The sequence below is a fragment of the Stegastes partitus genome, unplaced genomic scaffold (genome assembly GCF_000690725.1).
Source record: "Stegastes partitus isolate 25-593 unplaced genomic scaffold, Stegastes_partitus-1.0.2 Scaffold870, whole genome shotgun sequence".
NCBI lineage: Eukaryota > Metazoa > Chordata > Actinopteri > Pomacentridae > Stegastes > Stegastes partitus.
In genome coordinates, this window is record NW_007578601.1 from 19,707 (window position 1) to 33,669 (window position 13,963).

Here is a 13,963-nt window from a genome sequence, read left to right on the forward strand (position 1 = left end):
CGGCTCCTCGTCTCTTCCCGCCGGCTGTAAATCTTCAACTTTCTATTTGCAGACTTCTTCACGTCCAATCTCCTGTGAATCCTTCTGTCCTCCACCTCCGCCTCACTTTTCATTTTCTCTCCTTTATCCCTCCATCTCCTCTCGTCGATAACTGTCTCGGGGCTCAGTGACTCATCTGTTCTTCTTCGGTTTGTTTGCTTCTTTTCTCATTTTTCTTCTTCTTCTTCTCCTTCTTCCCACCAACTAAATATACTAAGTCCATAATCCTCCCTTCTGTCTCTCCTCCGCTGTGCTTCTTCCTCCACCGACTGTAAATCTGTCCGTCTGTCCCTCCGCCTCCCTTTCAGATGGAGATTAAAACACGGCTTTGTTTTATTTTAGGTTTATGAAGCCACTGGCGATGTTACGCCGCAAATTATATTCAAAGGGCTGCAAAAATAGATAGGAGGAAACAGCCGAGCCGGCGTTTCTGTTAATGCACCAGATTTAAAACCCAGAGCAGAACTTTACATTTAAATCACCTTCTAACGCGACGGTTCTGATGGTGAGGTTGTGACGCTGTTTCTGGGTCAGACGGACTTCAAGGTTCTACTGAGCAACAAGGGGGATTATTAAAGACCTTCAGGAGCAGTTCAGATCACCTGGATGAGCTCCTCTGTTCTGTTTAATCACAGACGAATCTGGAAATAAAAGCCCACTTGGACCGGGTTTAGAAAAGACCAACTAATGAACTCTCAGGGCGTGAATATGAAACTATTTAAAGCTCTGAGTGCTCTTGAACTGGAATCAGTAGCACTTCATTGGTATTATCGGAGCTGAACTGAAGCCAGATGAAAGATAAAAGTTTATCAAACTGCATCTAAAACTCAAAGGTTCTAAACTGTGTCCAAACGTAATCTCTGTTGAACAGCAGGTACCGGTAAGGACCCGCTAACGGCATCCTACAGTGAAGCACGGCGGTGGCAGCATCATGCTGCTGAAACAAAGAGACCGTTAAGACCTGAAAGAATACAGAGAATACAGAGAAGAAAACCTGCTGTAGCCTGTAAAGACCTGACGATAACACAACGACTGAAATAAAACAGATAAAACAACACCGGAGGGACGTTAACCTGCTACAGAACATCCTGGAGAAGAAGCTCAAAGACGCAAAAGAAGCTTCGACAAACGTGAGTTCTGATTCGTAATAGATTTGCACAAACTCTCTGCATGTTCACGGTGTCGTCGTGGGCTACTGGGTGACCAATAATCGCCATTTGATCAATTTAAAATCAAATTTGCAGCACAATTAAACACGGCTGACCTGCTAACTTTTGGGTCCCGATCGATCCTGATTCATAAGTCACGTAACATTTGGTAATTGCTGACCCTGATTCACAGACGTTCCCTCGATAATAAACACTTCAAGTACATTAAAGTTGCTAAAATCAATATAATGTAAATGTATTCTCTACATAGAGCAGCTGCAGTACCTGGCAGTTCCACCAGGTGGAGCCTCTTCCTGTTTAAGAGACCAGAGGAGGCGCCACTCAGACTAAACAGCAGAGAGCATTGTGGGAGTTTAGCAGCAACAGGGAGGTTCATGACCTCCAGCCTTTTCTACATTTATTTAGATTTTATTCGGTTCTTTAGCGTCTGCTGACTAAAACAGCAACAAGACAAACGACCGCGACACCTGATCGGTATTATCAGTAGATTGCCGATTGATCATTATCCAGACGTTCCCTGATGTCCTGCCACATGTCCACCTCTACAGCACCTGTGAGACGTAAACAACAGATGAGGCTGAAACCTGAACCCTGAATCTGACTTCCTGTGGCTCCACTGTAAACAGGACGTAGCCTTGATGCTACATGCTAATCATGCCCCACAGAGGACAGACTTCTCGGTGGCTAAATGAACACATCCTCCTGCTCCTGTGAAGCCTTCCTGCTTTTCTAATCTTTGTTTTCTACTCCGGCACCTTCGGCAGCAGCAGCAGCAGCGTCTGAGCTCCCAGCGGGACCACACCGGTGTGAACGCATGAAAGCAAGCGGCAGCATCCTTATATTTTCCCTGGATACATGAGGGTAAAAATAAAAGCCCGAGACTCCGCGGCGGCGTCCTGTGTGGCCACCAGGGGTCACTGTGGCTCCGCGTCGGTTCAGCCCTGCCGCTCGGCGCCAGGCCCGGATAATAAAAGCACTGTGAGTGATGCCTCGTGGCTTCGCAGAGCTCCCTGTGATGATATCTGCTCCCTCCCTCCCTGTTTGTGGTAATCGTGGCGGGGACGGTGGGATGGCATTAGAATGAGCTCGCATGTGTCGGAGTGATGCCAAATTATCTGTGGAATCAGGGTTCAGGCTGCGGCACTACGTACCAGAACCGCAGCGGAGCTCCTCAGCCATGCAGGTCGGAATAAAGCCGAGAGCTGCGTTAAATAAAAAAAAAAGAAAAGCAGCTGGACTTTTCTTTCTTGGTTATTGAAGATGTTTCACCTCAATTTTCACCTCCCGTCCGCCGCCCATCAGCTCCTCAGAACTGAAGACGAGTCTTTGATCAGAGGTGAAACGTCTTCGAGAAGTCCAGCTTTCTTTTCACTGGAGCTGCTGCAGCACAACTCCTGCAACACGCTCATCTGCAGAGCTGTTCACGGCGTCCGCATCACTTTATCAGAGAAAACAAGGCAGACAGCTGCAGTTTTAGCTAAAGTACCTGGACTGTACCAGCTGCCTGTGTTCACCCAACGTCCAAATCCAGCATGGACATGTTTACTGAGGATACAGAGACGGGTAATCAAGGTAGAATACGGAACATTTACACATTGAAAGATCCATCGTTGGATATTTGGTTCAGGTTTCCGACATCACTCAGACCTGCAGAAATCCATCATCTCATTAATCATCATTTTGGTCGACGGATGACCGAATAAACACCAAACGATGCGTCAGAGACTTACACTGTAAATAAAACATGGATGAAACCAGCGCGTCGTCTCGACTGGCTTGTGGATTTATTATGTTAAAGCTCTGAGTTCAGAATTTGGTCGTCTTGGTTTTTGAAACGTGAGAGGTAGCTTCTACCTAAATCACATCCTGTTTTATCGTCTGTTTTCAGTAAATACGACCATAACTTACTGAACAAACACCACGTTGTGTTAAGAGAGGCTCAAAACTAGCGATTAAGTCCATCAACTTATTAGGAAAATGTTCACTGAGGCAGCAAATTAAAGCAGAAGGCGGCTCATTTTTCTCACTGGCTTCGTCGCCCCCTGCTGGACAATAGAAAGACTGCAGGTTTAAGGCACTTCCTGGTTTCACACCTGGGAGCTACGTCCACCTATCAAGAACCACCTAAGATCAGAGAGCACCGCAGAAAGAAGACAAAGAAACAGATGAAGTAGCTAGCTAGCTAGCTAGCTCGCTAACCACTACTGTTTAGTTCATTCTGTTATTTTTATTTATTTATTGTATGAATCTCAATTATTCCGACAACAGCTTAGGTCGTCCCCACAACTGCCCAATAGCGTTAGCCGTGGTAGCTGTACAGGAAGTCAAATGCTCAAATGCTAAATTAGCATTTAGCAGGAGCTAATGCTACCTGCAGCTTTTTCATTGGAACAAAACGACAGGATGTGACCTTTCACACGTTAACTCGGTCGTGGTGGTGAAGACAACAACGACGCCGTGACCCCAGGCTGCTTCGCAACGTCATCAAACTGCACCTTGTGCTAGCGTTAGCGTCACCGATAGACCCCCAGCGATAGAAAATACACAACTGATCCCAACAAGAGCCTAAAGCTGCCATAAAAAGGACGTTAATGCGACATAACGACAAACTGTTGGTTGTGTCGAACCACCAGAACCACAGCATTTCTTCCTGTTTCTGAGCTCTGCTGCAGGTTCGGTTCTTGAGCTGTGGTGAGATGTGGAAACCGTGACGGCCACATCGTTTGCTTCCCGACCAAATGTGCCTTTGTTCTCTGTAAACGGAGGTTCTGTCATCCTGGAAGAAGCCCGTCCCGACAGGGCCGGAACCACTCAGTACAACTCAGCATTGATCTGCAGCGATTATTCCTTTTTAAACGGACAACTGGACCCAAACTGGTGCCGGCAGAGTGCCCCACCGACACCATCTGACGGACATAAGCGTGCCAGGACCGGTTGTGCTGAAGCTGGATTTATGAAAATGTGCCGACACCAGGCTGGAATTTTTAATCACCAAAGTGATGCGGAAGCAGTTTGCGGCACAAATGCACACGCGGCGCGTTTCGTGTTGTCGATGCGGCGAGCCGGGTCGGCCGGCCGGCGCACGGCAGCTCGGCTCATTTGGGTCGGAGGGGAAGCAGGTGCGTGGAGATTACCTCTGTTTGTGTGTGTGTGTGATGGATATTAAACCCACAACAAATGGCCCGAGGGCAGCCGAGATTACTTCCAATGGAAAAAAAAATAACCCCACATGTGCACCGCTGTGTGTGTGTGTGTGTGTGTGTGTGTGTGTGTGTACATGTGATGAAATGTGTGTTTTTAGGTGTGTTATCACGGGAGGAGGGATGCTACCACGCTCAGATAAAAGGAGGAGGGATGGTGGGATGATGGATGGATGAAGGGAGGACCAGGAGGGGAGGATGGAGTCCACGCATGGAGGAGAGAATACATCATAAGCATTGGGTATGAGAGGACCGAGGGGAGGGAAGGAGGCGGAAAACCAAGGAGGAAGAAATATTTCTCTGCTGGTTATTAAAGAAATTGGAGCCATAATATAATCGGTGGACGTTTATGTATCCCCACCAGCGTCTGTTTGCGTCTCTGCAGCTCTAACGTCGCCTGTGAGAGTCTGTTGGCGTCTTGTTGGACCGATTCAGCTCNTGCCACGTTTTGAAAGAAAATTATTAACGAATGCACAACGATAAATATTTAAAAATTGTTATTAATTAAAAGGAAACTTTGTTTTGTTAAATTACAAACAAAACAAAACAAAAAAATCTTTGAAATGACAGAAACCAAAGTCAGTTTACAAGACAAATAAATAAATGTTCATTAGTTTATTCAAAGTGTTTGGAAAATTACACAATAACAAAAAATTACATTCGAAGCCTAAAGGCAGCGAATAAAACAGGAAGTCGGAGGTTTTATTCTGAAATAAAGACTTAAAGCAGCAAAGTGGAAGCAGCTTTAAATGTGGAGGCAGGAGGAGAGGATTTCACTTTTAACTGAAAAGTTCTCTGCAGCCGTTTAGACTAAAACTTTGTTGGTTTGTATAAAATCTACAAGAAAATAAACCGAAGACGAAGCAGCAGAATCAATGTGTTTTATTTTCACTTCTACGTGACAAATCTTGATTTAAATTTAATTTCCTGAATAATCGAAGCCCAACGAAACAAAAAAAACACAAAATTAGTTCCTCTGTTTGCTTTATTTCTGCTCCTGTTTCCGTTCCTCTGCTGTATTTATAGATTCACATTTCTTTGTTGTTGTTGTTGTTTTTTTTCCTGCACGCTCGAGACTTCCCAGTTTATTTACAAAAGGAAAGCGATCCTCCCCCGGCTGGAGGGAACCAGGCGGCGGCCCACGGGCCTCAGCAGGTCGCCGCTCGGCGCCGCTGACTCACAGCTTCTAGTTTCTGCTCCCCCACAACCTCTGGACTGGAAATGCAGAATAAGAGCTTCCAAAAAAACGTTCTGCGTCTCCAGCAGGGGGCGCCGGACTCACAGCAAGACAACAAACTGTGATTAAACCATGAAAACTGCTCAGAGGAAGTCATTTAACAAAATAAAATGGACCAGAAGAGGCAGCAGTGCTCATAAACACGTCATCCATAGAACATCTCCAACCGCCTGCTCTGATTATATTTTTATTATTATTATTCCACAATCTGACTTTATAAGCGCATAATTTAAATGCAAACTCCATTTAGGCCGGCCCTGTTTTACATTTACAAATGGATTCATTAAAAGTAAACGTCCTCCAGGTCCGTAATTAATCACACGGCGCCGCCGAGAGAGAAAAAAATGCAGCGTTCTGTGCAAAGATGTGAGAATCAGAAGCTTTAGAGCGACGACGCTGCCGAGCGAGAGGACGTGATGGAGGCAGGAGACGAGAAAAACGTGAACAAAGGTCTGAATGGACGAGTTGGAGCTGAATAAACGAGCTGAAGGCTGAGCTAAAGTGTAAAGTTTAGCAGCGCAGACGGGTCAAAACCTGATATTTGCTCAAAGTTCTGCATAAAAAGTCAAAGTTGTGATTTAAGCCGCAGCTAATGTCAGAGAAATAAGAAAACACGACGTCTTCAGTCTGATGTTTGGATCGTGCAGCAGAACAACGAAGATAAATCTCAACGTGTCCTGTGAAGGTTTTCTGGGGTTTAGCTGAAGCAGATTCAAGAAACGACTTTTATGAGACGACAGAGGAAAAAGAGGAAAAAGAGGAAGGAAGGGCGACAGAGGGGAGGACGGAAGAGTTTATCGGAGCCGAGGAGACGTTTTAGCTGCTACAACGCAGAAAATCCACAAATTCAAAGTGTTGTGATGCCCAGAGGGAGCAGCAGGGGGCGCTGCACAGCTACCACACACGTCTCTGGGAGCTTTAATTAAAACAGATTAGAGACGCTGCAGAGGTGATCCCTGTTTCAGGTTTCATCGCCGCTCTAATTAGATTTTCATGTAAATCCGTTTGCTGCTGCTTCCTCAAACCGACGCTGATGAATCGTCAGAAATGAAACGAGACGAGAAACCAGCTTAGATGTGAATCCGTCTGGTTCAGCAGCCATGAAGAGCTTCTGCTAAAGCTAGCGTCTGTCAGAGAGTCTCACCTCCGTCCAGCCTCGTCTCCCTCCAGCGCTGTGAAGCTGAATGTAGGAAATCTGGAAACACACAAAGATCACAACAAGAAGAGATTAGAGATCACACATCTGTTTGTGTGTCCGTCTGACAACAGAGTGAAACAAAAACACACCGACAGACTGACGGACAAGCGGAGAGTAAAGAACGAGACGCTGAAGCACAGAAAGGAAACGAAGCTGTCACAAAGAGACACAAAACGACAAAGCTGAGACAAAGTGACGCAAACGAAACACGAAACTACAACAAACAAGACGCAAAACAACACAAAGAAGACAGAAAACGACAAAAAAGAAACAAAACGACACAAATGAAGCACAAAATGACACAAACATGACATGAAAACTATATAAACAAGACACAAAAATGACATAAAGCAAAAGAAAATGACACAAACGAGACACAAATTGAAACAAACAAGACAGAAAATGATACAAAAAACACACAAAAACAACAAAAACACGTCATGAACAAGATGCAAAATGACCAAAATGAAACAAAATTGCACAGATTAGACACAAAATGATAAAAAACAGACGAGATCGAAACGACAAAAGTTAAACACAAAACATGACAAAACGAGACACAAATGAAAACAAGAAATAAAAACGAGACGCAAAATTATAAAAACAAGTCACATGACGACAGTTAACGTCGACCTCTGATATAAATACTAGGGGGCGGGACTTTAACGCTTTAATTAATTAATTACAACAACTGCTATCCAGGACTGCTAGCGCTAACGGCTCCGGTGGTTCCTNGAGTTAAAACCACATTTAGCCATTTAAAGGTGCAACATCTCCACAATAAGGAGTGAGATCACCACAAAAACTCAAGTTTGACTCATAACGACGCCAAATTACGACAAGAAGAGACGAAGATCAAGACGAAAAGATGAAAAACGACAAGTTGGTGTAGTCTGCTCTGACTCAAAACGCTGAGTCATTTCTGACATATTGAGTCAATTCAAGCAGTTTTCAGTCACTCTGGACCAGCTTTAGCCACCGATAGGTGCAGCATCTCCACAAAAACACACAAAATCACCACAAAACCACCTCGTAAAGACGCCAAAGTACTACAAGAAGACACAAAAATCAAGATGAAAAACCACCAAGTGTACATCGTCTGCTCTTCACATGTTTTTATTCACATGCATGTCGAGCTGTTCTGCACCACGGAGCTCCTCCACCGTAGTCCTGCTCAGGTGAACCTTCCTGCTCCCTCCACCGCCCATTTCAACGTGTCTGCTGGTGCACCAGTTTACATCTGTTGGTCCTGAATGTAACTGAGGCTCAGCAGCGCCGCCGCCGGTCTGGACTTCCTCCTGCGACGAGGAAGACTTTCTGAATTCGCCACGGCTCTGATTCACCTCCGACCGGCAGCAGGAGTCGGATTTAGCTTCTCAGAAACTGAAATAATTAAAACCGATGAGCGCGACGGCTCTGATTCATCCCAGAGCATCACCTGCTTCTGAACGATCAGAGGAACACCTGAGCTGTTGGTTAGTGCTGCTGAGACGGACTTCAGAGACCAGAACCGACGTCCTGGAGCCTGAACATGGGCTCAGACTGGACAACAACGTTCTGTGAATGTTCACCATTAAACCCTTTGTTTTCATCGTGTCTGTGTGATTTAGGTGTTGCAGAGAGCCGACCCTCCTCCTCGTGTTCAGCCGGACTCCGGTACCTGTTCTTTGGTGTTCGTGCTGCGTTCAGGTGCGTGTTTCACGGCCGAGTCGCTGCTCGGCGATGCGGACCGATGAAGTCGGTGAGCTCGGTTTGCTGAAGCAAAGAAAAGAAAACTTCACATGAAACTCTGTCTGTCGTCCGGCGGCACCGCGTTCAGCCCGGTCCATGTTTTATAGCATAAAGTATAAAAAGAAGAAACAGCCGAACGGGTGTCGTGTCCAGAACAGAACAGTCGGACCGGCTGGTACCAGCTCCACAGTCCGGCTTCGCTCTGAGTAGAGATCAAACTTTAACTCACTGGTTCTGACCAAAACCCGTTTCTGAACCAGTCGATGACAAACTAAACGAGTCCTCGTTGGTTGAACACGACTAGTTGTTGTTTAAAACTATTTAAAACTGGTTTTGATTTGTTTTGGAAAAGTTTGAGTTACTTCGAACCATGATTTACCTGAACAGGTTTAGTCCTTTAAACCCTTTTGAGTCATTCTGGACCAGCTTTAGTCATTTACAGGTGCAACATCAAAACATCAAAACACGCAAANCATCAAAACACGCAAAACCGCCATGAAAAAATAAAAACCCACGAGTTAAAACCACATTTAGCCATTTAAAGGTGCAAAATCTCCACAATAAGGAGTGAGATCACCACAAAGACTGAAAACCGCCTCAAAAAGACGCCAAATTACTGCAAGAAGAGACGAAAACCAAGACAAAAATGTACAAAACTGCCGTGAAAAGATGAAAAACCACCACGGAAAGGTACAGAACCGGCATCAGAAGTTGCAGAACCACCAGTTAACACCACTATCAGCCATTTATAGGCGCAACATCTTCACAAAGACCCAAAACCGCCTCAAAAAGACGCCAAATTACTGCAAGAAGAGACGAAAATCAAGACCAAAATGTACAAAACTGCCGTGAAAAGATGAAAAATCACCACGGAAAGGTACAGAACCGGCATCAAAAGTTGCAGAACCACGAGCTGATGTGGTTCTATTTCCAGAACACTGATTTCAAAGCTGCAGACACTAACTATTCTGCTGAGTCAGATCTTATTTCAGCCCAACAGGCTGCAGGTGGAACATTTGCCAGAAACCTGCACCTGAAACCCTCTGACCCGGCTGGAGGAAGCGTCCAACCATCTGGGTCCTGATTGGCCCGTTTCTCCTGCAGCTACTCACCAATGACAGGAGCGCTCCTCGGCGTCCGGGGGAGTCGGGCTCCAGGCACCAGCAACAAATAAAAAACGGGGGTGGGGAGGTGGAGTATTGGTTTGGTGGCTTCGTGGGAGTGATGACAGTTTCTTGTGTGTTATTGGGAGATGGCGTCGTCGTCGTGGGCGGGGTTTAAGTCCACTACGGTGGTCCCTCGAAGCGAAGCCCCGCCCATCCCGTCCGAGGACGACGGCTGCGAGTTCTTATTGGCGCCTCCACCTGCGGAGCGACGACACGGGTCAGACACGAGCAGCCGGCACCACGAGGACGGCCTCAGGTCAGTTAGCCTCACCTTGTCCCGCCGAGGAGGAGGACGGCGGCAGAGCGAGGATGTTGGCTCCGCCCCCCCCGCCCCCGCCGCCGCCCCCTCCTCCGTTGGTCTGCGAGCAGACGTTGGCGTGGCGGGCGGCGGCCTTCTGCTTGTAGTGGTTGCTGTGCAGCTTGTACTTCATCAGCAGGATGAAGATGAAGACGAGGACGGAGGCCACGATGATGCCGCCGATGATGATGATCATGGTGCCGCCGAGGAACTGCAGGAACACGAGAGGGTCAGTCAGGGGGCGGAGCCTCGGTTAACCAATCACTGACATGTTTAAGGACTCACGCCTGAACTTAAATGAGGACAAGAGCCACAGAAAGGTAAACCAGCTGTAGAGTCTGGATGTTGGTTGTCAGTTAGTGGTCTCCTCTGGAGCTCCATCAGATCTAAACTAAACGGTTAAACTCTGGTTAACCAGGAGGTGGTTTGATGCCACTGATCTCCAGTTTTAGTCGTTTAGAGGGATTTTGGGACCAATTCTAGTCATTTTCAACAATTTCTCAGTCATTTTGGAAAAATGTGAATAATTTTCTACCACTTCTAGGAACTAAATGTTTTTTTTCTTCACATTTGTTATTGTATGATTAGGATTATATTATTATTATTATTATTATCAATTTTTCTTTCATTTTGAATCAGTTTTCATTGTTTTAAATAACTTTTTTGGAATTTTTTCCACTTTTTTTTTTTTACTACTTTTAAAAATTTTAACTTTTTTTTCCCCATGTTTTCACTTATTAAGAAAATGTGGAATTTTGTGACTAATTTTCAGTTTTTATTATTTTTCAATGATTTTGCCGACATTAAAATAACAATAATAATACATTTTCGACCAATTTTAGCGATTTGAACATTTTTTTTCATAAATATTATGATATTATTATGATTATTATAATTATTATGAACCATTTTTGAGTCATTTTGGATCAGTTTGCATGATTTTAAATGTTTTTTTCCGTTTAAAAAAATCATTTTAAACCACTTTCAATCATTAAAAAAACTAAAAATAAATTCATTATTTTTAAGAAAATGTGGAATTTTTATTTTCATCTATTTCACCATTATTAAAAAAAGAAAAGAATGATTTTCAACCACTTGTAGCAATTTAAACATTTTTTCATAATTATTATATTATTATTATGAGACTTATTATTATTATGAACCATTGTTGAGTCATTTTATTATTTTAAACTATTTTTCCGCAATTTAAAAAAACAAAACAAAAAACGGAATAATTTTCAACCACTTTTAGTCATTTAAATAATTTTTTGTAATTGTTTTGAAAATGTGGAATCACTATGATCCATTTTGGATCAGTTTTTTAAAAATCATTTTTAAACTATTTTACTGTCATTTTTTTTGTAAAATTTGAATAATTTTCAAACACTAAATTTTAGTCAAGTCCACCAGCTGCTGAGTCATTCTGGACCACACCTCATTTCAAACTCCAATAAGTTTCAGAAGCTGCTCACAGTTTATCTGAATGTATGAAAAGCAGGACATGATCTAATTAATTTGTAGTAAACGGAGACACGTGGTGGCTGAAAGACTCGGAGAACAAGTCGTCCTCTAGTCCTGAGAACTGGTCCTTTAAGGTGCAGGATTCCCTGCAGACAGGTGTGACGCCCTCACCTGGTCTCGGATGGAGTGGCAGCGTCCGTATTCGCTGTCCGTGGTGAAGGACACGCAGCCCACCAGCTTGGTTCCGGTCAGAGCCGTGATGCCGTCGTCGTACACGGCCAGAACGCAGAGCTCGTAGTCTCTGGAGGACGCCAGGTCGCTGAGCAGGAAGTACTTATGGTTGGCAGGAATCATCCTGAACGGGACGAGAACAGAGAGAGAAGAACTGAGGTTCTGATTCTGCAGTGACCAGAGTGAAGTCCACAGAGGAGGGTCCAGATTTCTGAGCCTCAGAACTTCATCAGTACAGCAGATAGACACATGACATTTAGGAGGAAGAACACATCTGGGTTCTGGTAGAACCTGACACCAGATCAGTTCTACATCCATCCAGGTGTCTCAGTCTGAACACTGGACCTGGTTCTGATCCAGAATGAGACTCACAACCACAGAAAGGAGAAAAAACTGTCCTGAAGAGACGTAAAACAACATGAATGAGACACGAAACTGCGAAAATGAAGCAAAATGACCAAAAATTCAGTAAAAATGTAAAGATTGGACACAAACGAGACACAAAAATTAGACAAACAACACAAAACTAGAAAAAAGACAAAATCAGACAAACAAAATGACAAAATTTCAGCAAAACATTAAAAATTAGACACAAAGGAGGTTCAAAATCACTCTGCACCATTATTATTATTATTATTATTATCGTTATTATTGTTATTATTGTTACTACAAAAGTGTCTTTAAATGGTTCAAACATGTGGCGTTCCTCAGGGCTCCATTCTGGGGCCTCCACTCTTCAATCTGCTTCCTTTAGGCCAAATTATACAAATAATGAAGGAGATACTCATTCATTCAATCATTTATACCAGTTTTAGTCATTTTAAACACACTTTGAGTCATCTGGACAGGTTTTAGTTCTCGTTGCTTTGAAAAAAAAAAAAGTGGTAACTTAAACCTGTTTATTTATTTAAACCAGTTTTATGAACTTCAAACACTTTATTGAGTCGTTTGCACCAGTTTCAGACCATTTTAAAGCCATTTCTGAGTCATTTTGGACATTTTTTGAGTATTTTTTGAAACTTTTGAGTCACGTTGAACCCGTTTTTAGTTGTCAGTGGTTTCAGCGTTTTTAGGTCAGTTTTGACAAAGACAAGTTTTTTGAATCATTGATTCACACAAATGTGTTTTTAGCTCCGGTTGTTTTTGAAGTCCAGCTGATGTTTGAACAGAAACCTGGAGCGTCTGAAGCTGCATCGAGGTAAACAACCATCGACCACCGTCAGTGTTTCAGCTGAAGCCTCCTGATACAAACAAATATCCTGACATCTGTTGTTTACTCGGAGGCGGCTGAACTTCCTCTCTCTGCTTCCTGCATCACATTCGTCTCTTTTATCAAACTGACCAAACAGTGCAGACAAAGTGTTTTCAGCCTCCATCACGCAGACCGTCCAGGCTTCTGCATCGGCTCAGGAGCTCTGCACAGATCTGATACGCTGCCAGAGGAGACGAGGAGTTTTTCCAGCCGTACACAAGATTGAAGTTGAAGTGGAAAATTGAAGTGGAGCGAAAATATACAAGAGACGGACGGACGGAGCGAGGAGAGACTTTCAATTGTCTGCTTGGAAATCAAAGGCTGCACGGCGGAGCGAGATGAAAGACGAGGAGGAGAGAGAATGTGGAGGAGGGAGAAGGTGAAGAAACGTGAGAGTGGAGGAAGAAGAGGAACAAACAGAACCTGGACAAAGAGAAAGTTTACATCCTTCAGGAGAGACGAGTGTTTGCTCACCGGACAGAAACCGACGAGCAAAATAATCTGGAGGTGAAACAGAGTCGCTGAGGTCTGAGTGACGTCTTGTTTTAACGCCACAATAACACGAGACCCAGAAAAGGCCCCAAACCCAACAAAAGATGAAGATCAGACGTTCACCGATAGACGAGCATCATTTAATAACGAGAACCCGACAGGTGAAGCCTTGTTTAGTCTGTCTCTTCATTAAAGACACATTTGTAGGACTTCATTAAATGGAAGTCAGTGCTGGTTTGATAGATGGACGAGTTTAATGCTGGACTCACTGATGATTAAACACACGGAGCTCCTTCGCTCATATTTATCATCAGCTGCCACCAAACTCTGCTGCTAGCAGGTTGTTGTTGCTTCTTTTGAAAAGGACGACGTGCAAAAAACGGAAAACGAGGCGAAATCTGTTTTTTTTTTAATTGTGTCATTTTGTCTCTTGTTTCATTTCTGGTTTTTGATGTTTGTTGTCTTGTTTGTGTCATTTTGTTTGTGCCA

At 44.0% G+C, this 13,963-nt stretch overlaps 1 protein-coding gene across 1 annotated transcript in view; it reads right to left on the reverse strand.

Annotated features, from left to right (window-relative positions):
• Positions 1 to 13,963, reverse strand: part of LOC103365758 (leucine-rich repeat and fibronectin type III domain-containing protein 1-like protein) — a 97,777-nt gene that overhangs the window by 7,083 nt on the left and 76,731 nt on the right. Inside the window, exons 8-11 of the mRNA XM_008293289.1 lie at positions 11,671 to 11,854; positions 10,012 to 10,249; positions 9,687 to 9,938; positions 6,790 to 6,840 (exon numbers count right to left, since the gene is read on the reverse strand). Coding sequence (XP_008291511.1) covers positions 9,817 to 9,938; positions 10,012 to 10,249; positions 11,671 to 11,854 — 544 coding nt within the window. The 3' untranslated portion in view covers positions 6,790 to 6,840; positions 9,687 to 9,816. The remainder of the gene's footprint in view (positions 1 to 6,789; positions 6,841 to 9,686; positions 9,939 to 10,011; positions 10,250 to 11,670; positions 11,855 to 13,963) is intronic.